The sequence below is a fragment of the Falco cherrug genome, chromosome 10 (assembly GCF_023634085.1).
Source record: "Falco cherrug isolate bFalChe1 chromosome 10, bFalChe1.pri, whole genome shotgun sequence".
NCBI lineage: Eukaryota > Metazoa > Chordata > Aves > Falconiformes > Falconidae > Falco > Falco cherrug.
Genome location: NC_073706.1, coordinates 13379432 through 13403735, shown reverse-complemented (window position 1 = coordinate 13403735; position 24304 = coordinate 13379432). Strand labels below are relative to the sequence as shown.

The 24304-nt window shown below is 53.2% G+C and overlaps 1 protein-coding gene across 1 annotated transcript; it reads left to right on the top strand.

Moving 5' to 3' along the window:
* Positions 1-2381: 2381 nt before the first annotated feature.
* Positions 2382-16796, top strand: RBBP8NL (RBBP8 N-terminal like). Its single transcript, XM_005445025.3, has 13 exons — positions 2382-2507; positions 3810-3852; positions 4367-4462; positions 4824-4936; positions 6050-6122; positions 7604-7770; positions 8275-8357; positions 9798-9961; positions 11024-11843; positions 12262-12370; positions 14479-14540; positions 14861-14987; positions 16176-16796. Exons 1-13 carry the CDS (start codon positions 2441-2443, stop codon positions 16292-16294), a joined length of 2043 nt encoding a protein of 680 aa, XP_005445082.2. The 5' UTR covers positions 2382-2440; the 3' UTR covers positions 16295-16796.
* Positions 16797-24304: the final 7508 nt, after the last annotated feature.

Below are 24304 nucleotides of genomic sequence, written 5' to 3'. Positions count from 1 at the left end.
CTGCCATGAGCTCTGCTCCCAGCTGCAATCCCTTCCCAGTTTACAGCACTGGGGAATGCAATGGGAATTAGTGTCTGAGCATTTCAAAACCTTCCCAGCCGGCACTCAGCACTCGAGGTTTCAGCCCGTGACCCCTGGGGTGGTGCTTTGCCCAGGGCAAAGCTGAATTTAGGACTCAGCAACCCTGGGAAGTGCTTCCCATTAACATCAGGAGTTTGGGTTTTTTCTTCTTTTTGGAGTAAAACCAGGTATTATTTGCCCTGGTTTGTTATTCAGCTACAGCTCTTGGGGCTGAGCAGCAGAGAGTGGTCCCCAATCCCATTACACAGCAGCTGGTCCTGAGCTGCGACAAGCTGCACCGTGCCTCGGGGGGCTTTTACTTGCTGGGAGAGATCACCCAGCCCTGGGAAAGGGTGGGTTATGCCCAAGGAAATGGGAGCAATTATTTTTTTCATTATTTCCCCAGAGAGTGAGATGTCTGCTCTGTTTGCACCAGATTTGCTCAAAGGGCCAAGGAAGTGCCCCCGAGATGGTTTGTGTTCAGGCAGCTGTTCCGTGGATCCAAACGCGCTAAGCGCATGCAAGCTGAGCTCACTGTTTGTGCTCGCCGGCGCGTGCCTCGTTTCTTTTGAAAATCAGACGCTTTAGGGGAAAGTTTCTTCTTCCAGCTCTGCGTGCCCACATCTTGCATATGCAGGCAATCTGGCACACCTCTGCTCTGCATGCAGATAAAGGCACAGGCGGGCTGCTGGCAAGGAGCTGGGCTGGGAGCGTGCTGGAGCCCAGCAGAAACTTCCCTGTGCTGCCGTGGGGCTGCAAATCCAGGTCCCAGCCTGGCCTTTCACCTTTGAACAGGTTTTGTTCCTGGCCATCCCTGCATGGTTGCAGGCTGAGTGTCCAGGTGCTTTGTTGAGATCAGGATTACTGGCTGTGACTCTAACCCGGTGTGGCTTTGGGGGGGAAACTCCCATGTGGCAATCCTGGATGTCCTCACGTGGAAGTCCCTCTTCTCCTGGTGCACTGTTGGTGGTCCCAGAGGACACGGCAGGGCTTTGCTGACCTGCTTGGGGCAGCAGGGAGGTTGCACACCCCTCCTGCCCAAACCCCAGGGGACCCTCCGTCATGCTTTGCTGGGATGCTCGGACACATGCTCTCCCCGGTCCCACAGCTATTTCAGGGGATCTGGAACTCCCCAAGGCTTTGACTGCTGGGAAGGTAAGAGTATCCCAACATCAGCATCCCAGGGAGGAATGAGGTCATCACTGATGTAATGAGTTCTCATCTCCAAAGTTTCCACTTTCCATCCCTGCTAGTAATTTCAAAATTTAAGAGATTTGGGCAAATTCTAGAAGTTATGGCAAAAACTCTTAAAAATTCTTAAAATGTTGGGTAACACTCTTAAAAAAACAACCGTTGTAATCAGGCTGTTTAACTCCTGCTTTTCCCAGCTTACTGAGCTGTGGCTGTTGTGGGTTGCCCTCCAACTCTCCTGTGTTTGGGAGTCTTTTCAGCTCTAAAAAGGAAGAAAGCAAGGGTTTTTTTAGAAAGCAGAGCACTTTATCTGTTCTTGGGGATTATTGAACACAACTGCCAGCAGTAAGCGATGGCACCCAGCATGATGGAGCATTAATAAGCCCATAACCTCAATGGGGAAACTGAGACAGTGGCAAGGGGAGCAGAGACCTGAGCCTGGGGCAGGAGCTGTGACACTGCTCCCAGTCCGGAGGGGCTGGGGGCAGCCAGCACACCCCAGGGTGCCCCAGCTTACGTCCAGCCCCATGGGTGCTGTGCCCACACTGGCTCTACACCCACCAGGCTTCCTGAGGGGCTCAGCTCTGCACATTGCCCCTCCAGGTTTCTCTTTAAAATGGGGTGAATAACACTGGTGTCTCCCCAAAGGTTCAAAGAGGCAGCAGACAGTGAGTCCACATGGGGAGCATCTCAGGACCCAGCAGGAGATGGGTCCCTCAGGCCTGAGCGCCAAAGCTGCCATGTTTTCCCATCATCAGTCCCCAGCAATGTGGTCCCGACACTAGCCCTGCAGTCCCTTCCTCAAGAAGATGCCCTGCCCCACCTCATCCCAGAGAAATGCAATTTCACCAGCTCAAAATGTAGAAGAAAAGCCTGATTTTTCAACTGGGCTTTCAGTTCTCCCATTTTCTTCTTTGCCTGTGTCCCCAGCCTGGGGCTGAGGCAGCGTGGACAAAAATGCATCCCCAGATGAGCCTGCTGCTTTGTGCACGTCATTGGTTTAGCAAATTATTTCACTTTCTAGATCTGGGCTTTCTCCTGTTGCTAAGACTTCCCAGAACACCACGTGCACAAGACACTTCTCTTTTATTGAACTCTTTCTTTCTATTTTAGGCTGAAACACGAATAATTTGAAACGAAAGGAGATTCTCACACTGGAAGCATCTGGGCGTGAGGCACAGCCCTGAACATGACCATGGAGAGTTTTGCAGAGCTCCTGAATAAGCTCAAGGAAATCCATGAGAAAGAAGTCCAAGGTAAGAAGACACAAAAAGTCTTATTTCAAAAGTTTTATTAAAAAAACCCAAGTTTTTTGTAATTGTAAATAAACTGCCATTTCTTTGTGATGCCACCTTAACTGTTGGGTTTCAAATACCCTGAAGGGAGGAGCAGCGGGTTAGGGAGCTTTGGGAATTAGAGCTCAGCAAGCGTCACCCCTGGGGATGGGTGGGCATGTGGGGTCAGAGCCTGGCCCTGGGGGGAGCACATCCTCCGATGGCACCTTGGTGTCTCTCATCAGTGGAGAATGAGGTTTAATGAGAAAATCAGTAACCTTTTTAACAATGAGGAAGAGCAGAAGAGTCCCTTCAGAGCAAGCCACCGAGCTGCTCAGCCCCTGCAGGAATGCCGCTTGCTCCAGGCATGAATCAGGGGGGATTTGGCTCCTTTCCTGCTGCTGCTGCCGAAGCCGGTGATATAGGTGAATGGGGAGGTTTGCAGAAGTGACATGCACACCTGCTGGGCATCTTCTCCAAGCAACACAGACTGGATACTGAGGGATCAAGCAGAAAGGGGAAAGATGCAATAATCTATAAGGCAGAAGCAGCAGGAGTATAAGGCTCCATTAGAGAAAACCTTAGCTTGGATAGTTTATTCCTCTAGGGAATAAATTATTCCTCAGGTCATACTTTATTAAAATAAGAACCATTAGGTTAAGCAACCAAATGCCAAATCCAATTGTTTTCTTATTAGAATAATTCCCAGTATCAATATTATGAACAAAACAACAGCACTTTTGGAGGATTCCGGCTTATGAAATCATTCTTCTCTTGTATAATTTCAAGCCGTGTGAGAGTTAGAGGAAATAGTTGAGCAATTTAAACCACATGTTTGCATCTACTTTGCATAAAATGGATTTGACAAGATGTAATGTCTGCAGATCCGTCAACGAAAGCCATTCTTGTTCAGCTGTAAATATTCTCCAAGATGATTTGCAGCCTGAGAGTTATAAAATACTGCCCACCTGGGAAATACGTGCTGTAACAAGAAATAAGTAGAAACAAAACTGAAACAGACTTTTTGAGGGTGGGAGGGAAATGCAGAGTCATTAAATAGTGGAAATACAAAATGTGCTCATATTTTGCGCAACTTTTCCAGCTATATTAAACTGTGATATTAACACAGGCAATGTATTATTCCTTCTTGGAAACAAGGTTTATAAATTGATGAGCTTCTGCAAAGTCAGGCACCCTGCGGAAGTTCCATCATTACATTTTGTTTCGGAGTGCTAGGGAGTTGGCAATAAATACCCACCTCTCTGTCCCTGTTAATTATTCCAGGACTGCAAAACAAGCTGACGGAGCTGACGACGGAGAAGTGCCGGTGAGCAATGCCGTGTCTGCGGTGGGACAGGGGGGCGGAGGGGAGGTTACACCGCTTCATTTTCAGACCTCCTGGGCACTCCTCCGAGGCTGCCTGATTCAGAGAGCACTGTTCGCCTTTCTGGCTCTGCCAAATTCAACCCTTTTGATGACTTTTGCCATGCAAGTTCCCAGCACAGGCAGGGCTTGGGGTGATCACAGCCCAGCTCCGGTTTGCCTTCCCACCAGCAAGTGATGCTCATGCCGATGGGCACTTGATCTCTTGGGAAGGAATGAACAGGGACAAAGCAAAGCTGCTAACTCCAACGGTGGGTGTCGCAGGGCACCTCTGGGCTCTAACACATCAGTTTCCCCCTCTTGCCACACAAACAAAAGCAATTCAGCTGTAGCAGTGTGAGCAGCACAGCGGGCTCAGGGCAGAAATCCTTCCCCTTGACAGGGCACTGCAGATAAAGGCACAGATTTAGCGGAGAAATCTAATAAACCTCTTCTCTTTGTTCCATTTCTTCAATTAGTGATGCTCAGAGAATTGAAGAGTTGTTTGCTAAAAATCACCAATTAAGGGAACAACAGAAGGTCCTTAAAGAAAATGTGAAGGTGCTAGAAAACAGGTAAGATTTATTTTTCAATTGGGTGCTGTTCAGTGGCTGTGCACCCTCCCAGGAGGGGAGTTTGGGGTCTGCTGTCTTCCCAGAAGCAGGATGTAACAGATGATCATCTTTTTTGCTCATATTCAGCTTCTGGGAGAGCTGGAAGAGCCCAGGCACATGCAGAGAAGCTTTCCTAAGCTGATGGTGATGGGGCTGGATCTGGGGAGTGGAAGGGCCAGGGCTGGGCTGCACGGGTGATAACCCCCTGATTAATTCTGGGTGATGGTCTGGGTGTTCATGCTTCTCTGTGGGGAGGGCAGGAGCTTATTTCCCCCATGGGAACTATGTGGTAACAAGCTGCCGGCTGTGGGTTTTCCTCCAGGCTGCGAGCAGGTCTCTGTGACAGATGCATGGTCACCCAGGAGCTGGCAAAAAAGAAGCAGAATGAATATGAGACCTCCCATTTCCAGAGCCTGCAGCACATCTTCATCCTCAGTACGTACCATGCCTGCTGTGAGCTCGGCTTTGGCTGGCCGAGTCTTTGATCAGTTAATGCCTCTCCCAGAGATTTGCGCATGAGCCCTCCCTGTGACCAGGCACTCTGCAGGGGTTTGGGGATGGGGAGAAGGGAGAGAGCCAACGCAAGTGTGTGGGTCTTGAAAAATCAGATCTGACCAGGACTGCGGATGGCAGCCCATGTTCCCCACAAGCAGAGGTAACTGCTCACATGAAGCAGCAGAGCTTGGGGGTCGCAGCCCTCCGCACCTCTAGGAAATTGAGAGATGCTCATGCCAAGAGCAGCCCCAGGCTGGCCAGGCAGTGTCAGCTGCCTGGAAAAAAGATGTATTTGGCACCACAGAAGCAACACTCTGGCAAAGACAGGAAAGTCACAGCAGCAGCTCAGCATGGGTAAATGGAAATCAAGCAACACGTGTGATGGATCTTCTCCCGAGCCTTTGGCAGAGCTCCCAGCACCGCTCAGCTTGGAGTGTTTTTCCCTGGGGATCTGGCTGTCCCAGGGAAGGTCGTGGGGGTAAAGGAGATAAGGCATTTAGCAGGGACGGAGAAGTGCCAGCAGCCCTTGTTTATCTCCCCTGCTATGCCATTGCTCCCTGAGAGCTGCTTTCAAGCAGAAGCAAGCCGAGGTGGCAGCCCTCCCTGCTCGGGAGCCTGCCTGCTCTCCCCCACTGCCTCCTCACTGTGGTGCCGGGTGCTCCCAGCTCCCTCTGGCCTTCTCCCCCTCTCCCCCGAAGCCCCCAGCCCTCACCCTGACACGGCACCCGCTTGCCAGAGGCAGCCATGGTGCTCACGGGCAGAATGCTGGTCATGTCCATCCTGCTGTGCCACGGTGACCCGTCTGGGTCACAGTCCCCCCTGAGCTGAACAGGCTGCAAGCAGTCCCCCAGGCCTGACCAAACCTGAATTGGAAAGTTGTTCCCTTTTATCCCTTAGCCCCCAGCATGTTTTTAGAGAAGGAAGGGAATTCAGCATCCCTCCAAAACCTGGAACCATTCCCTCCTCCTCCCCCGTGCACCCCAGCAAGTGCTGAGGAGCATCAGCTCTCTCCTTGCAGCATCTGAATTCACAGCATGACTTGTGTCCCTGCAGCTAATGAGACGAACCGCCTGAGGGAAGAGAACAAAACTCTCAAGGAAGAACTGAAGAGGCTCCGGAGCCTGGAGTAAGCTTTCTCTTGGGTTTCATTCATTACAAGGGGTGTTGGTAAGGACTGAGGCACCCCCACATGGGGATGGAGCAGGGCTACGTCCAGACCACAGCACCCCCCGAGGTATTTTAGCATCTAATTCCTATGGATTCCTGTAGATGTCAGACAGCAAAACACCTGTAAATGGCGTATAAGTCCTTGTCGACCTTTGCTCACTCCCTGTTCACCTGCATCCAAGGATTCAGTTTGCGGGGAACAAGGATGTTCAACATCTCCCCCCATGGGGGACCGCTCATGTGAAGCAAAGCCCTGGGCTGCTCGCCTTGGCCACAGACCTCAGCCTGGGCTTCCATGGGTCCCCCATGGCACCAGCTCCCCTCCTGCAGCAGCCAGAGGGGGTCTGCAGGGAGTAGGTTGTGTTTTGGGGGAAGGAGAATGACAGGCAAGGGACCAAGACGGGGTTAAGAGGGAGAAGCGAACTGCACCAACAGGTTCATAACCCAGCAGAGCTGTGTGCTGAAAGCCAAGTAACCTGCCAGGCTGGCCAATATATACAAATCAGCTCATTCCTCAAGGGTTTAAACTCCAGAGGAATTAGCACGGAGGGATTAGTTTAGAAATGTGTTTTCTTTGGAGCACAAAAGCACCACCCGCTTAAAAAGAAACTCTCGTTTTTACTCCCTAATGCTTCCCAAGGCCTGTGGGGTTTCAGAGCTGTTAGTCGGGCTGGGTTTGCTGAGCGCTGAGTGCTCCTGCTCTGCTCTGCTCTGCTTTTCCCTGGGAACATTTCCAGCCAGATCCCCATGTCTCAGCATCAGGGTCCGGCCAGGTCTCTGTCCATGACGTAGGTGTGGGGTCTCCAAGACTCAGTGGCTCCCTCGCAGTGACTAAGAGCATCAACACCACAAGCTTGTTGTGGTGGAGGGGGACAGCCCCACATCCCCCTGCTGAATCCACCCCTGCATCAGGCTGAAAGCCCAGCCAGGGCCGCACAGGTTCTCACAGCCTTTTGCAATAGCCGCAGTTGTGCTTTGGCTTACCCAGCGTCACGGCTTCCTGCGACGGTACCCACAGCCAGGTGGGGAAGTCACACCTTGAGCTGTCGTGCTGGCTCTGTCCCATGCTCCGCACTGCAGCTGAGCTAGCGATAAGCTGCAATGGAAAGTGAGTCTGAGGATCCGGTATAGCCACATACACATATATATAAATATGTATATTTATATATTGGTCTCTCTAACCCAGAGCTCCCAGTACAGTGACTCTCAAACCTTCCTTCTCCTCCCCTTCTCATCCATTTCTGTCCTCAGGAAGGCTGTCCAGGGATGTAGTGGAATCACCATCCCTGGAAGTGTTTAAAAAAACACGTAGATGTGATGCTTAGGGACATGGTTTAATGGTGGACTTGGCAGTCCTGGGTTAAAAGGACTTAAAGGATCTTAACATAATTGTAAAGGACTTTTCCAACGTAAATGATTCTATGATTCTCCTTTCAATAGGGACAGGACAAAGCACCCAGGAGTCACCTCCAGGGAAAGCAGCTCCACCCCCAGCTCCCCCTTGGCTTTACTGTCCCCAGTGAGCAGGAGCACCAGCAATGAGAAAGCAGCTCACAGGGGAGCAGAAGAAGCCCACCATGACGTGCCAGTCCTCAAGCTGGGAGAAGGTGAGTGCTGCTGGCTCCCACTACCCTTGAGGGACCTGGCATTGGGAAGAGTGACTGAGCTGTGGTGCAAAGCTGCTGTGGGAAAGGGTCTGGATTGCAAAGACCAAGCTGTGGGCAGTTCAGGTGGATGCTGCCATGGGCAGAATAGCTGCTGGAGGGGAAATGCATGTCAAAAGAGAAACACGCTGCTCTGTATTAGTGCAAAAGAGCGCTTGGGTGCCCTCACTGTAAAACAAGTGCTGTGCAGGTGTGGACTGGCCACCCATTTCATGAAGAGCCCATGTCATTGCCTTGCCACCACCCACACATGCGATGGAGGGTACATTCAATCCCGTGCTGGCTTGAGCCAGACCAAAATTTTGGCTCAAAATCTTCAGTAGGAGGTGGTTTGCGCCAGCCAGTGGCATCCCTGGGAGGCTGCGAGACTCCAGCATGCTGCAGGGCAGGGCAGCCTGCAACAGCTCTGCAGGACCATCACAGTGTCTGGTTGCATCTCTTTTGCAGAAAAACCTGCAGGACAGAGCAGCTCTCCAAGCAGTAGGACTTCCCCAGGCACTGTCCTCCAAGAAGTCAGCCTCTCAGAAATGGTGAGTTGCTGGAGGCAGCCTGATGTCCTCGGGCCTTTTCCCTACCGCTGTGGTCATTTGAACTGGATCAAGAGAGGTAGACTGGGATAGGGAAAGAGTAGGAGACACTTAGGAGGTGAAGCAATTAGCCAGACTCAGGCAGATTGCAGTTGCCAGAGCCGAGGAGGGCACCTACCAAATGCCAGATGCACTCTCTCTGCAGAAACTGCCACTCACTGCAAGCTAAGCATTTGGAGTTTGGCACAGGCTCCTCTCTCTGCTGTAAGCACGTGCATCTTTGGTCCTGCGTTTATCCCCCACGACAAGACGTCTAGCATCTTTGACTCCTCTGCCCATCGCCCTGGTTCCTCTCTCAGATGTCTTGTTGAGGAAAGCTGTGAGGAGCGAAGGCCCTGGGGAGATTGTGCTGAGCCACATTTCAGTGTAGCTTATCCTGAGTTATAGACCTAGCTCTCCATTATCTGGGCAAGCAAGAAGCTGGAGCATTGTGAGTGTTGGAAAAGCCTGGAGAACATGTAAACTGTGGGAGTTGTGGGTACTGAGAACAAATACACCGCAGCAGCCCTGCCCGAGAGCATCGCAGATGTCTCTCCATCTGCAGCATAATGAATATTGGTATTTTCAGAGGGCCTGGCATTCAGTGGTTGCCATTTTGTGCATTGATGCAAGCCTGTCATGCCTTTAAAACACAGAGCGTGTGTGTGTCAGCTGAGGGGAGCTGAGTGATATGGTGATATTGGGCACTGGGGGATGAGACTGCAGGACCTGGATCCTGGTCGTGGGAACTCAGGCCCACATACACACCCACATAGATGCTTTTGTTTTGGCACAGGCTTTGTTTACCTGAACTCCACAGAAAACTTGAAAGAGCAGGTGAAAAGGGGTTTTGGTAAGGCTGCAGGCAGGCTGTGAGGATAATTAATAGGGAACACAGGAAGGGTTGGTGACATTTCCAGGTGGGCAGGGGAAAGTCAAGTCAGAACATGTGGAGAGCCTTTCATGACAGCAGATGGAGGAGATGATGTCCTGGCCTCACAGCTGGGTACTCGACTGGAAATACACCCATCAAACCCGTGCATGCCAGGAGCTTGCATGAATGAAGTCTAGTGGCCTGACTAGGGGTCGGGGAATTTGCAGGGTCTTATCTTGGTTAAGCCACTTGGCTTGACTTGAAAGGAGGCACAAGCCCTCCTGGGCTACAAATCAGTGCAGCCAGGAAACAGAGTACTGTAGATCCTGCTAGAAAACCTGAAGGGGAAATTTCCTGGGAATACGGTTGAGCTGTTGACCAGAATTTTATCAAACAGAGGATTTAGGAGCTCCCTGTCTTGTTCATGCTGGCGAAGAGCTGCACCTCGGCGCAGCAGGGCTCCCTTGGCCACGCGCTGCCCGGGCTGCACAGCAGGACGGCTCACCCGGACCGTGTCCCCTCTGCCACAGGCATCCCAGAGGATTGCCAACCAGCTGCACGGAACCATTGCCCTGGTGAGACCCGGATCCAGACCCTGCCTCCTGGAAAAAAGTCCTTCTGGGGCAGCAGTGTCCCCACCAGCCAGGAAGACTCCTCTCCCTCCGGAGCGCGAGCACAGCCCCAGCCTCGAGGCGTGAGTTACCTGCTTGTGGGTCGTGGCGTGGGCCTGACCCATGGCCCGTGGCAGCTGTCCCACTGCGCAGGCTGTGACAAGGTGGCCGGTAGCCACTGTAGCTGCCCACCTTCTTCTCCAGAAGCCTTGCGAGGCAGGGGGTGGGGGGGTCTCCCACTTTACACCAGCAAAATATGGCTGGAATCCAGCCTGATGAGATCAGCTCTCATTACTCCAGCTTCGTCAGACAGACCCATAAAGAGAACAGGGTGCCCGACCTGCAGCCAGGAGGAGAAGGACCTGCCTTTCGGGAGGCAGCAATCCCTGCTCCTCCTTATCTATTCTAATGGGCTTTTCTACAGGGCTCAGCACTTCCCCAGCTTATCCTCCCCATTGATTTCAGCAGCGCAGAGGGCTGAGCAAAGCCAGTGAGTTCACCTGTAAAGGCAGCGAGTTTCCCAGAGTGGGAGTAGATCTGCCAAGCGCTCCTGGGATCAGCTCACACACACAGAGGCTGCCAAACAGCCAGCGATAGCAGGGACTCGGTTTGCAGGACAGGTTCATGCACCGTACCAACCTTCTAAGCATGGCTGTAAAAATCTCCCATTGAGTGAGATTTGGGGAGGGTGGGCTCTTCCTCTGTCCTGGGGGTCTTCAGGCCCACCAAGGCACTAAGAAAGCCCAGTGATGGGTAGTTAGGGTGCTTCTGGCTGTAAGGCATGGTTTGACAAGTGACTTCTCAGCAGCAGCGCTGATATGGGTGGTCACTGCACCCTGCCACTTGCTCAAGCCCTGCCTGGAACTGCCATGGCCCAGGGACAGGAGAGTGCTGTTGGGTGGTGGGGTAGTGATGGATCTCTGCGGTGTGCACAGCACAGAGACCCACTGCCAGCTGCCTGACCCCCGTGGCCGTCACAACCCTCCTCCCCAGCACAGCACCCGAAGACAAGTGTGATGCACAGGCCAAGAGCTGCCACAGGGCACAGAAAGAGCAGAAGAGACCATGCACATCACCAGCAGGAGCTGGGAAATCACATGAAAATTCTCTAACTCACATGATTACTTTTTTCCTGCTTCTTTTAGATATTTAACAGCAAGCAAACCAGACTCCCCCAAGATTTCTCCATCCTATGAAAAGCTAAAACTGACTGCCCGAAGAGAGCAGCTCTGCCTCCTTCACAAGCACCTTTCCCTGCATCAGCTGGGGCTGGCGAGCAGCTGTGCCTCAGCTGACCGGGACAGTGGCAGCCTCTCCAGCCATTTGCTCCGGACCAAAGACACTGATAGCGATGGCAGGACATGGTCACATGATGGCTGGGAAGATCGCGCAGCCTTGCTGAAGCTCCCTGCCGCCATGGTGTACGTGAGGGATCAGCACCTGGAGGAGAAGCTGCACCTCCTCAAGCACAGGGAGCGGCTGCAGCATTTCCTCATGCAGCAGTGCCAGCCAGGCCAGCGGGCAGAGGGAGACCCAAAGCTCACGCCCGAGGAGCGGCCCCTCTCCCCATGGCCAAGCATGATGCCAGGATGCAAGGAGGAAAGGTCCTTTCTGGAGGATGCTGCAGATGGGAAGGAAGAGAAGGAGGTTTGGCTGAGCTGGGACAGCTCCAAACTCCAGGAAAAGGTGAAGGCGGCAAGGGACGATGGTGCAGACGTGCCGCTGGATCTGTCAGACTCCGGCCGTGGCAGGGAAACAGGCTGGAACAACTGCCGGGAGCTGCGGGGGTCCAGCAGCCCACGCCTGAGCCCCAGGGAGAGCCCAGCTGTGCCGGCAGCCCGCGGCCCCTGTGGGAGACACGGGGCAGAGCGGGACGACTTGCTCTTCCCCTACCACTGGCCCAATGCCACCCGGGCACTGCCTGGTGCTATCAAGGAGGAGGAAGACGAGGAGGATGCAGCTGTGGTGAGTACAGCTCATGCTGGCATCAACCGTGGCCCCTTCCCCTCCCCAGGGTGTCCAGCACCATTATGACTACCATTAATGTCCCATGGGAGGATGGCCTTGCTGCATGTGAAGCCAATGGGGACATCTTTACACAGGGCAAAGCCACAGCTGCTCAGCCCTGGCTGTCGTTCCCCACCTCCCCTCCTCTCCAGTGCCCACGGGGTCTCTGTCCATGTCCAAGGACAGGCAGTGCCTGTGCCCCGTCCTGCAGGTTGGTGCAGGAGGTGTGCTGGGCTTCCTGCAACGCACCACCAGTGCATAGAAATGCCTCTGCAATGCTCGTCCCCATGAGTGTCATGGTCATCGTGTAGGGGCTGGGGACAGCCCTTTCCTCCTGCCTGGTGAAAGCAGCGTTTGTGCTCCTTGCATCCTACAGCTCACGCTCTCACGAGCACATCCAACAAACACCTCCACGCTGAGCGACCCAGAGGCCCTTCCAGAGACCGGGGTGAGACTGGATGTCAGTGCACAGAAGGGAGAAGCAGGTAAAAAGCCGCAGGCAAACATGACATTTGAGAAGGCAAGAGCAAAAGGTGCATTTTGGTGACAGTATCTTACATCCAGGAGCTCTCTGTGCTGGGCTCTGCACGCACCTGCGATCCCCACCGAGCAAAGCAGTCACTAACCATCACAGGACACCCTTCCAGGGACCCAGGTGCTTGCAGCTGTCAGCAGTTTTGGGTCATCAGGGACACTTCAGGTTTCACATTTCCATCCTTGAAGGCTCAATTTTCAACCCTAGGGATGCTCAAAATTCAGACTCCCTATCTCTAGGGAGTAAATAACCCCAGCTGTTACAGAGAAGAGGTCAGTGTCTGACCTCCCAGTGCAAACCAGGTGCCACCCATGGGGTGCTCTTGCACACCCTGCAGCGCACCCTGCACCCTGAACTCAGCTGCTGGGTGCCATGGAGCTCTCCAGGAGCTAAAGGTCAGTTTAGCACCAACCCATTAACAAAACTCACTCCACAGTGAGCCATGACAAGACAATGTTGCTGCTCCAGCATTACCTGCCCTTCTCAGGGAAGCAGAAGCTCAGAAGTTGCCCCAGCAGAGATGGGAAAAATGCAAGAGGTTTGCAGGACTACATGGGGAAAAAGCATCCCTCTGTGTGCCCCCTTGCTCCAAAGCATGCCCCGTGCTGTCACAGCACATAGGGTTGAGCATGGAGTGAGGGATGCTGGTACCAGCAGCAGGTAGGACAGGATGCTCTTCTCCCTTTCCCTGCTCCATCCCCCATAAGAGTTCTTTCCATTCCCAAAACCAGCGGTGTCCTTAGTCTGGGGACATGCGGTGCTTTCTCCCTGCCTGACCACCTCAGGACATGGGTGCCTGGTTTGCCCGGGCAGGTGGGAGGCAGCAGCCATGGGGAGTGGAGCAGGAAGCACGTCTACAGAGAGCTGCTTCGTACCAGCCTTACTGGCTTGGCCAGAAAGTTGAGCTCACCTGGATTAGTTGGTCTGGGCGTGTCGGAGTGGTTTGGGAACACTGGAGCAGGATTTTGCAGGGTGGAAAAAAAAAAAGGGGGGGGGGGGGGAAGTCCTCTGTGATTTACATACTAAGGAGATACCATCATAGCAGAAGAATTTCAGCTGATTACATTCTGGGTGTGGGAATACAGGACTTTCTTCAGTTCTCACCTTAAGGTTGACACAAAGCCCAGGAAACAATACACAAATACTTCTGCACTTTCTAGCGAACCTTAACCTGTGGAAGGATACAGTGAGGACGGGATCAGGCTACAAGGGCTCCAGGAGTGCCCAAAAGCAGTGCCGTCTGCTCTCCTACCCAGGCAGGGGCAGCAAGGGAGGCTGCCCTGCCAACAGTCCCACCCCAGCTAGACCTGGGTGTCAGTCAGAAGCAAGAAGTGTTGAGGTCCTGGAACACCCCTGGCCCTCGGAAGAGGGCTCAGCTCCATCCCCAGCCCTCTCGGCCCCTCCATGGCCAGCAGGGGTGTGCCGCTGTGGGTGCAGATGGGGTGATGCCACCGCCAGCAAGGCTCGGGCCCTGGCCTGGGCAGCTTTGCTCCGTGCAAAGGTCGGGTGCGTGTCTGGTGCGTGCAGGTACGTGTCTGAGGTTGTGTAGCCTTGGGGCCTGTGTGCAGCAAAGTCCTTTTGCTGGGCAGGGAAACAGCTCCCCTGCCTTTCCTTCCTCTGCTCCTCAGCACGTTCCCTGCCAAGAGCCGCTGACTGGCTCCGGCAGCACGCTTGAGGATTGCCCATTCTGGCCTCTTTTCCCAGACACGCTTCTCCCCACCTGGGTCCCAACCGGGCAGGTGCAGTCTAGGGGTGTAAATACCCCACAGTTTCTCAGCCTGCATGTAGCCAGACTTTGGGGCAGCGCTTGCGACTGCAGGGTAGCAAAGTCCTACAGAGACAGCCTTATTGGGAGGTTGTTCCCCCACAGAGTCCCACTGGATCTCCCATAAACATTCACTTCAGGTCACGGATCTCACAGTGCCTCTGCTTTGCAACACAATTCAGTGCTGAACCTGTTCTTTGCCTCTGGCTCTCAGAGCCTGGGCTGGTGGCATCTGCTCATGAGCTTGTGGGGCCTCCCACCAGCCAAAACCCCTTCCTCTTGTGTCTCCTTAGATGACAATGATGCTGACTCTGGGAAGCAGGAATCCGATGAGCCAGACACGACGGACAGCGAGGTTTGTTTGCTCTCCTCAGCCATTAACTTAGGCTGTCAGGTCCAAGAAGCGTAAGACAGGTTGTCCCTGCCCGAGCTCATTCCGGAAGGTGATGGCTCTTCCTACATGACGTGCCAAACCTCATTCCCGCACTGTTACCCAACCCGTTGCTGAGGGTCAGAGACATCACCCTTTCCAACTAGTCAAGAGGGTTTATGAACAACAGCAGGTGTCACCACTCCATAGCAATGGTCACAAAGGTCCCCAGCAGTGCAGCCGGGCCATCAGCTCCCTGGGAAAGCCAGTAGTTTGTAGACTGACTGCTTTTCTCATTGAGGCAGGTGGCTGCCCCATATGAAGATGATATCCTACAAGAAGCCCAGGCTGATGGGAAATACTTTTGCATCAAAGACAAAGCTCACACGCTGCAGAAGAAGAGAAAAAGAGGACAGGATCCCTGGACAAAAGGTAGGGAGGTCCTCCTGGATTCCTCATGGCATGAGCTCAGGGCTACAACTTCTGCTGCTTCCTGAGAGGCTCCTGTGAGAAACACCTGAGGGCACCAGCTGCCTTCCCTGCAGCAGAGAGCAGGGTGATCCTCTGCCGAGTCCCTGCCACGCTGTGCCATGTTTTGGCAACGGTCTGTCTCCAGCCAGAGGAGCCCCTGCTAATGGTTAGCCAGGGGAGCCTGGACACGGTGGCTGGGGGAGCACTCCCAAGCGCCTAAGTTAACAGGGCTAAGTTCCTCGTGTTTGCTTAGCCAGTCAGAGAGGTGGTGACTGGAGAAGGCCAAATTCCCAGGGGTGAGTTACTGACACTCAGAGAAAGGTTTTTGCCAGCTCTGTTGATCTTCCAGTGCAGCTGTGGAGGTTTCCCTGCTGACCAAGGAACATGTCGTACCCGTGTTTCCTACAGGTGAATGAGCATCAAACTGCTCCTGATAAGGGCAAGGGTAAGACAGCGTGGCTGTCAAGCCTTAACAAGTGCTCTGTCAGAAATACCCCGTGCAACCCCCTTTGCACCGTCAGGAAAGACAGGGAAGTGTTAACCCAGTTACAAGCACAGAGACGGCTGTTGCTTGAGCATGAAGGGAGCTTGTTCCAGAGGCGAGCAGGGCCCCTTGCGCTGTGCCCAGCCTGTGGAGGTGCCTGCTCACTCAGGGGACACCGCTGCAGCTGAGTGAGAAGAGGATTTGCTCTACAAAACCAGCTGCTGGGATCAACAGGGAGGAAGCTGTCCTTGTGCTGCCCAGGGCAGCGAGCATCCAACCCTCTGGGGCTGGATGGGGATGTCCCGAGTGAGGGCTGGGTGCAGCGGTGGCAGGAATGGGGGGATGGAGAGGCAGAGCCCCTCTCTCAGCATGTGGTGTGTGCCATGTAACATACTGGAAAGGGGAGAAATCCAAGAAGTGCATCCTGCTGGTCTGGGTACCCTCAGGTACACTCCTGCCCCAGGTCAGTTCTTTGCCTACTTCTGCTTCACAAGTTGTTTCTGTTTCCAGGGTCACAACAGCCCCCCCCCCCCCCCCCCCCCCCGGGTTTCTCTTCACCTTTCCTTTGCTGAGCTTTGCTTCCTCCTGTGCTGTCCCATGCTGACCTTGTACATGTAAATCCATTGCTCTATGGTTAACTCCTGCGGGCATCTTCCCGTTTGCAGGAGCCAAGAAGTCAGTGAGAGGAAAAAAGAAAGTCAAAGCAGAGCAGTGCTCAGCAGTGATCACGAAGGAACCGGAGAACTGCTCCACTTCCCACAACGATACCTCTGAAGAGAGCTAACAGCAGGGCAGGATGAGAAGCAGCACAGACACTGCAGATCGAAGGAGAGGGCTCGGAGACCTCAGTGTCCCACCCAGCCTGGGAGAGCAACTCCTCCTGCTGTGCTGGGCCAGGCAGTGGGAAGTTCACAAGGACTCATTAATGAGTAGAGCACCCTGCAAATCCTCACTCAGTGCCCCAGGAGAGGCTAGGCAAGGAAGAGCTGTGCAGGTGATACCTGGAGCAGCCAGGTCACTGCTGGTAGAGCAGCACACTCGGTGACCCCCAGCCCTGTGCCAGAGCAGACTCTCAGGCTGGTTGCGAGGAAGAGGAGATGCCCTCTTTACAGCACTCACCCTGGGTCAAGACCATGTTCTTCCCCGGGATTTCACGCAAGGAGAACAGACTACGCAGACCCCGTTCCCCACGTACGATGTCCCTGCGGCTGGCCGAAAGATGGTGACCAAGCTGAACGCCTCAGGGCCCCATGCACAAACCTGCGTTGATTAAATCCCTACCCAGGTTTCATACACGTGTGGATCTTGTTTGACATTTTCTTTTCTAGTTAAGTGAGGAGCCAGCATGTGGGCAGGCAGGTGGGACATGTCCCTGGAGAGGGCAGGGAGAAGAGCATTGGAAGGGAGGACTTGTGTGCTCCTTCTCCCCACGGTGTCCTGCATGCCTGGAAAAGGGGGCGAGGGGGGAGGGGGGTGTGTGTGAGAGACCCAGCTGTGGCTCACAGCAGAGCAACAGCTCAGCAGTTCACACTGACCTTGGTGGGATTGCTGGGATCTTCTTTTCATGTGGATAAACTGTAAACTGTTCTTAAACAACTTTTTTCTGATGCATTGAGCATGGGGAAGTTTTCCTTCAGCATCAAGTGATTAATTCAGTGATGAAGCAGCAATTCTAGCCTGGGATAGGATGAGAAGGGCTGCAATGAGCATCCCTGCAGCCACAACAGTGCACTGGGAGTCAGGCTGGGATTTTCCTAGCACACATGTGGAGAACAGGGCCAAAATGGAGGGAGACCAGAGGAGAAGTGCCAGAGACGGTGCCTGCCCCACCTGGTGCACCATCATTTTCTTTACCTGCAGTTATTTCTATTTAAGTGTGGGTTGGTTTGCCCATTCACAAGAATAAAGGGCAAAGTGCCCCAAGCGGAGCACCCAGCCTGTCAAGAGCATCCCTTCTGCACACGCCACAGCCCGTTCCCACCTCCCCAGGGCAAGCAGGCAGCAGGAAAGCCACCCCAGGGTCCCCCGCTGTGAGGGAGCTGGGGTGGGCAGCTGGGCTCGACCCGGGCAGCTGCTGCGTGGGGGGCTGTCAGCCCCCCCACCCCCCCAAGAGGGAGGAGGGTGTTTGAGGACAAGAGGACATGGCCTCCAGTTGCGCCAGGGGAGGTTTAGGTTGGATATTAGGGAAAATTCCTTCCCCAGAGGGTGGCCCAGCACTGGGACAGGCTGCCCAGGGATGTGGTGGAGTCACCAGCCCTGGGGGGGGTTAAAGGACACGTAGATGTGGCACTCAGGGACGTGGGTTAGTGGTGGGCTTGGCGGCGCCGGGTTAACGGTTGGGCTCGGTGATCTTAAAGGTCTTTTCCAACCTAAACCATTCTATGATTGTTTTTCCCGAGGGAGACAGGCTCGGCCCCACCGGAGCGGCGGCGGTGAAGGCGGTACGAGCAGTGCGGGCAGCGCAGTCGGTGCGGCAGGTGGGCAGTGAGGACAGCGCAGTCGGTGCGGCGGGCGGGCAGTGCGGGCAGTGAGGGCAGTGCGGGCAGTGTGGGCAGTGAAGGCAGCGCGGGCAGCGCAGTCGGTGCGGCGGGCGGGCAGTGCGGGCAGTGTGGGCAGTGAGGGCAGTGCGGGCGGTGCGGGCGGTGCGGGCAGCGCAGTCGGTGCGGCGGGCGGGCAGTGCGGGCGGTGCGGGCGGTGCGGGCAGCGCAGTCGGTGCGGCGGGCGGGCAGTGCGGGCAGTGCGGGCAGTGAGGGCAGCGTGGGCAGCGCAGTCGGTGCGGCGGGCGGGCGGTGCGGGCGGTGCGGGCGGTGCGGGCAGCGCAGTCGGTGCGGCGGGCGGGCAGTGCCGCCTGCTGGGCTGCGTCGCTCCGGGGCTGCTCCCGGTTCAGGCCGCGGGGGGGCCGCGGGCTTTGCCCCGGGCTGGGCTCCTGGTTGCTGCGGAGCCAGGGAGAGGGGACCAGGGGTCCCCGCTAGCTTCGGCACCGGGGAAGGAGCAGGAAGCGTGCGGGGGACGGGGGATGGCGGAGCGGGCCAAGGGGGCTGTTGCTGCCAGAATACTGCAAAGCAGTTAAACCTCCCAAGCTGAAAAATGCATTTAGACGGCTTTCACCCTCCTCTCAGCTCCGCAGTTCGGCAGAGCTTGTTGGATGCCACGGGGTACCCGCAGCAGCCCCCAGATAACCCTCGACAGAGCACGGGGTGTTGCACCTTGTGCAGAGCATGTGGGTTAACGCTCCTACCCTCCCCTTCCCCCCGGCGGGCAATATCCCTCTGCCAAAGATCACGTCCCTGATGGGGTTTTCCTCTTCACATTAACTCACAACTGTCAGCAGCTTCTGCTTACCACCAGGCCAGACCCCGAAAAACAGAGTGAGGGTTGGCAGGTTGGGGGACAGCAGGAATGTGGGTGTTTACTGGCACTGCTGTGGCAACTGCTTCCCCCCCAAAAAACACCTCCATGCAGAGGTGTGCTCGGCCGGAGAACCACCTTTAGGTTCAACCCTTTAGTCGTGCTCTGCACCAAGGAGCAAAATCCCAGCTTCTGAGTTATCCATTGGCAGTGCATATTCTGGGAACTGATGTCCTGGAGGTCTGTGCTTGGAAATGCTTGAGACATCCAGGTTGTGATGGTTTAATGGAGAAAACAGCACCTCCATCCCCAGCACCAGCTGCACCAGCGAAGCCCCGTGTCCCCAGGCTCCAGGCAGCACAGGAGGGAGCCCAGGGCTCTCATGGCACAGCCACCCGATGGGCAGACCCCAGCTCGCACAGCACCTTCTTGCACAGCACCTTCTCCTGGGGACCAGCTCAGCCCAGGTAACATCCATCTCTCATTTTGCATCTCAGTGCTGTGATATGGCCACAAGGAGCTGGCACAAGGAGGGGATGGGCAGGTGGGGGGTGCAGGGGTGCAGGGCTGATTTATCCCAGCTCAAAGGATTCATCAGATCACGGCCACGGAAAGTGGATCAGGGCCACAAGTGACACCTCACCTTCCCCTTTCAGTCCTGGGCACCCAGTGTTGTGTCTGCCCCTTGCTCGGACTGACTTGCAGGGGGCAGCAATACCCAGAGCAGCACTGAACATGCCTGGTGAACTGGATAAATCTGTCTTTTAAAAATACTCCATCCAGGGGAAAAAAAAAAAGTCGTCGAAATGTGATCCCATAAAGAGGCCCCTCAGACTGCAGGGGGGCAGCCTGGGTTCCAGAGAACTGAAGGAGGGAGGGAACTTTTATGGGACTATAAAATAATCCCCTCCCTATGACGAACCCTTGATAAGCAAAATGTGTAGAAGACCTGCCAAAAATAATGAACTCTTCAATTTCTTTTTTTTTTTTCTACAGAGACTTTTTTCCTCCCATTGCACAAGACCACCACAGAGTTCACCTTCATTTGTTGGACTTTTATTTTCTTTTATGTTGCTTCCTGCCTTTTTCCAGCAGTCATTTTCAGCTGATGCCCCGTATCCCCATGCAGGGTGTATTTGAGGGACTGGCAGGGACACACATTTCATAGTTAGGGCAATCCCATAACCATAAAAACAAAAAACAGTTTTGTCAGCTCTGAGCAGTGCTCCCCTGAGCAAGCAGCTGAAGTGAAATAAACTTTATATGCTGCACTTGATCCAGCCCTGGAAACTCCACTCCTACCCGGCCCCTGGCTTGCTGTTACCCCACCACCACCTTGCAGAAACATGGATAACGGCTGAAGGCCATTAATTCTCATAATTATGCTTGTCAGTCTTCTGTTCCAGTCATGCCTGACAGATAAATGTATGTATTGATTTGGTGACATGCAGGCAGACTCAAACTTGAACTATTCTGCTGTAAGGAAGAAATCTGAGCCCTGCAAGGAACCCTGGAGCTTTGCAGAGGTTTGCTGTGCCTGGGTCCAGCTCTGCTCCAGGTAACGTGTTTTCAGGAACAGCTTGGGCAGCGTTCAGCCCACCAGGCTGATCCTGCCTTCCTGAGAGCCCGGCAGCCTTTTAATAACTTCACTGGAGTTGGGCTAATGGCTCCAAGGGGCATCTGTGTACCAGACCCAGCAATCTATGCTTTTTGTGGAGTTAAACTATTTTTGTTGCCACATTTCCGCTCAGCACAAGAAGAGCGTTTTACACAATGATCTCCAAAAAGCCACTGAAATTACCCTCAGAGTTACAACCCACAGAGCAATCAAGCAGAAGAGAGGCTGTCCCATGAACAGATCAGTCCTTCCTGGAGACCAGCAGCTCATGTTTGTTTTGTTCAGACAAATTATAGCTCTGATGTCATCGGTGACGCAATGTAGGTAGGACAGCTGGGCCAGTGAACTGGTTTCCCAGAGGAACGGGTTCAGAGCACAGCTTGGGTTCGCTCAGGTCAGGGGCTGGATTTGAAATTGCACACAAATCTGAAAGAGCAACAGTGTAAGCATTTCTGTTCGCTTTTAGTCCATCCAAAATAGCAACGACTGGTTCCCTTACTGCCTGTCATGCAAAACAATTCCAATAACACACCATCGCAACTCTTTTACTTCCTGATCCTTAACCATCTGTACATGCTGAATCATTCTCGCAGCACAGATCGCTGCTCTCAGCTTGCAGATCCCCCCTGGTCCTCCCTGTGCATCAGCCTCCCACTAAACTCAGCAGCAAACTGACATTTTCAGCTACTCTCTAGACTTCATTTGTAAAATTTCATAAGAAATAAGTTTGTCCAAGTCTAGCTGTGAGCGTAAATCTCCAGCTCGGAAAAAAAAAAAAAAAAAACCAACAAAAATTGCCACCACACAAAGGTTCCTCTGTTGCGTGTGTAATGGAGACGGTGCTGGGCAGGGAAGTAGGAAGTCCAACGAGCTCGAAGCAAAAGGGAACTGTGCTGGGAACACAGCTGGCTGCAATGCAGGAACCAAAAGCACCAAATATAGAGAAATGCATGTCAGATTCTTCCCCCTTATAATCTTCTGCGATGGCATTGCCTCCATGGGAATAGATATTTTGAAGGTGACTTAATTCATGCCCTTTTCATGAGACTGAGTACCACCTTTTCTGTAGTGAAATGCTTTTAACCTAGGTCTGATCAGTAAGTAATGCCCATTTACAGCGCTGGCTTTGGAAACACAGCTTTACTTCTCAGTTCCCTGCAGGAAAACTCATTCTAGGCATTACTGAAGTCTTGCTTAAGTCCTATTTTGGGGATATAAGTGGGTATTTTGTGTAGGTCCTTCCCAAGGTCAGATGCACCCTGCATGTGTGAAGAAGGCAGCATGCGCCCAAGCAGCCTCGCGTGCAGCCCTGTGGTGCATAGCTGGCAGCTCAGAGGGGACAGTAACAACTCAGGTGTTCAGAACCGAGCACAAGGGCAAGCATTTGCACTTTTGAAAGGAGGCTGTGAAGTTGTACAGGTTTAGCACACCCAGCATGCAGTGATGGCTCCTGGAAGGGAGATTTGGAGAGTTTCTTTGCTCCTTTATCTCAAGCAAAGTTTACTGTAGGAATTTTTGAGCCAAAGTGCATGTTCCTCCTGCATCCCTTGAGCATCATGGCTTTCTGCTCTGCCTTGAACAGTGTCATCAACCCTTCGAGAGTTGCCCAGCTCTGGCAGGGCTCTGCTGCACACCCTGTTCTTACCAAACTTGCTGCCAGATATGCTGATCTCCAGTGGGACCTCTACAGAAAACATTTTGCAAGACCCTCCCATGAAAATTATTGATCTATTAATAACAGCATGTAGTGCAGCACCACATGGTTCAGGGGAGAGGGTTTGATTCATTCACAAATCCTCATGTAAACACCACATACATTTTTCATGACTCAAGCACACAGCCCTCCTGAGTGCAAAGCTATATGATTTGATCAATCAGCTCCATGTTTTTTGAGTACTTTGTGTATAATACTTCACAGGAGAGCCTGAGTCATTTTCCCAGGCACACAGCTATCAGCCCAGAGGTCTGTTGGCAACGTTTGCCTCCTGAGGCTCGGCATGTTATTTTGCTGTAACTGGAAATCTGTAGTGAGAGCAGAGGATTGCGTCACCCGCTGTGGGTGAGCACCCAGGAATCCAGGTGACACAGCTACTCCACTCCAGCAGCAGCCAAGGGGAACCAGGAGTCCCAAATGGAATGGAATGGAGGTGGATTAAAACCATTGTCGGTCGCACAGCTAATGTACTGGTGGGGCCAAAAGCTTGAGTCAAACCCAGCTTATGGGTTTGGGATGCGGGAGGAGCGCGATGGAGATAGATGTGTTAGCAGAGAGCAGGAGCGGTCCAACATGTGATGGCGGTTAGGAAGGGTTTCATAATTTCTGACATACATAACGTGGGGAATGGTACCTCTGGGCATTTTCTGACACATACTAAATAGGAGGGGGAAGACGAGCTCAGGAGAATACATAATCCCAAAACCAGAGTGGCTGATCTTGAGATGGATGTGGTGAGTGTGAAGCTTAGCTCCAAGGAGCACTGGTCCCCCTGGGTGAGTTGATTTTAAAAAAGGATTTAAAAGGGGTGAACTGTGATAGCATGCTTGGGGCAAGGTCCTTGGATTACAGCCTGTTCAAGAGAGAGGGAATGGTAAACTCAGGATGCACACTGCACTTACACATCATTCTCTCAGGCTTCCAGAGACCACCCTGGTCCCCCATGAGGATTCTTGGATCCCCATCCACACCCTGCTTAGACTGCAAAGATGGGTATAGAAATTTGTGGTGCCTTATCTCAATGCTAGCAGTTCCTCCAACTGGAAGGCTGTTCTTGTGGTTCCCAGCCTAAATATATTTATGACCTGTTTATCTTTGCTTGATTTTGGGCCATGATTTTGCAAAAAATGTAACACCCAGCCCACGTATGTACTTTAAAATGCTGTCTCATATCAGATGCTTAGACCAAATTCTGCAGTTCTTGCATGTAGGAAAATCCTGGTGACTTTGGTGACTCTACTCCCCATATAATATTGGAATAAGGATTTGCAGGCTTGGCTGGCTCCACACAAGCTCCTTATCCCAGCAAGCTCTGACTGCTCAGACATGTATCCACACAGCCCAGGGCTTCCTTCAAGGTAGAGCAGGAGCTTCAGGAGCATAATGAGCTTGAGTTGAGCGTTGGAGATTCACAGTAACACTTTACATTTGTGCAATAAAGCTGTTGTAAATGCAAAACTACCTGCATTCCTGTTTGCCCAGAGGTTTTGCAGTGGTTAAGAGTGGAGCATGCTTCAGCCCAGAACTTGAAGCTGCTGCGCAGCAGCACCACGATGAGTCCAGCCTTTCTCCAAAACAGCATCCCTGTGCAGGAATTAGGAGCATCTCCAGTCAAAACAGAGCTCAGGCTCCCTCTGTCCCCCCGCTGCGGGGGTTCCCTCATTGCAGGAATCAGGGAGAAAAGGTTGCTTGGGTTTGTACCCAGTTGCTGCCATTTGTGGAAACAATGCTGATGTGCCACCCATCTGTTTTAGTGGCAGATTTCTTGAAACACAGCAATCTGCCCACTGTACTCATGCAGTGTGAGCCAGTTCACTTGTCAGACGTAGATGAAAGCTCCCCAGCATTAACAGCAGCAACATTCAAACTGCTAAATTCAGCTTTGAAGTTAGCAGCCCACTAAGCAATGGAGGCTGGCGTCGTTCTGCTTCATCCTGCACTGACTCAGTGGGACGATAGACATCCTGCAGCTGTTTTTACAAGGAAAGGATTAAAAAAAAAATATTTTTGAAGATCCAGTCTTGGGTTCTAGAGAATTGTTTGCAGCAAGCCTAGCTAGGTTTCCGTGCCCATCTATCCTTTGGCTTATTTGATGAGCTTGCCAGCAGGAAAGA

What these genes read in the sequence shown, in the direction of transcription:
- RBBP8NL (XM_005445025.3), top strand. Translation starts at nt 2,441, where the DNA reads ATGACCATGGAGAGTTTTGCAGAGCTCCTGAATAAGCTCAAGGAAATC. An exon ending in AAGTCAGCCTCTCAGAAATG is followed by an intron (nt 8,358 to 9,797) that starts GTGAGTTGCTGG and finishes CCTCTGCCACAG; the next exon opens with GCATCCCAGAGGATTGCCAA. An exon ending in CAGACACGACGGACAGCGAG is followed by an intron (nt 14,541 to 14,860) that starts GTTTGTTTGCTC and finishes TCATTGAGGCAG; the next exon opens with GTGGCTGCCCCATATGAAGA.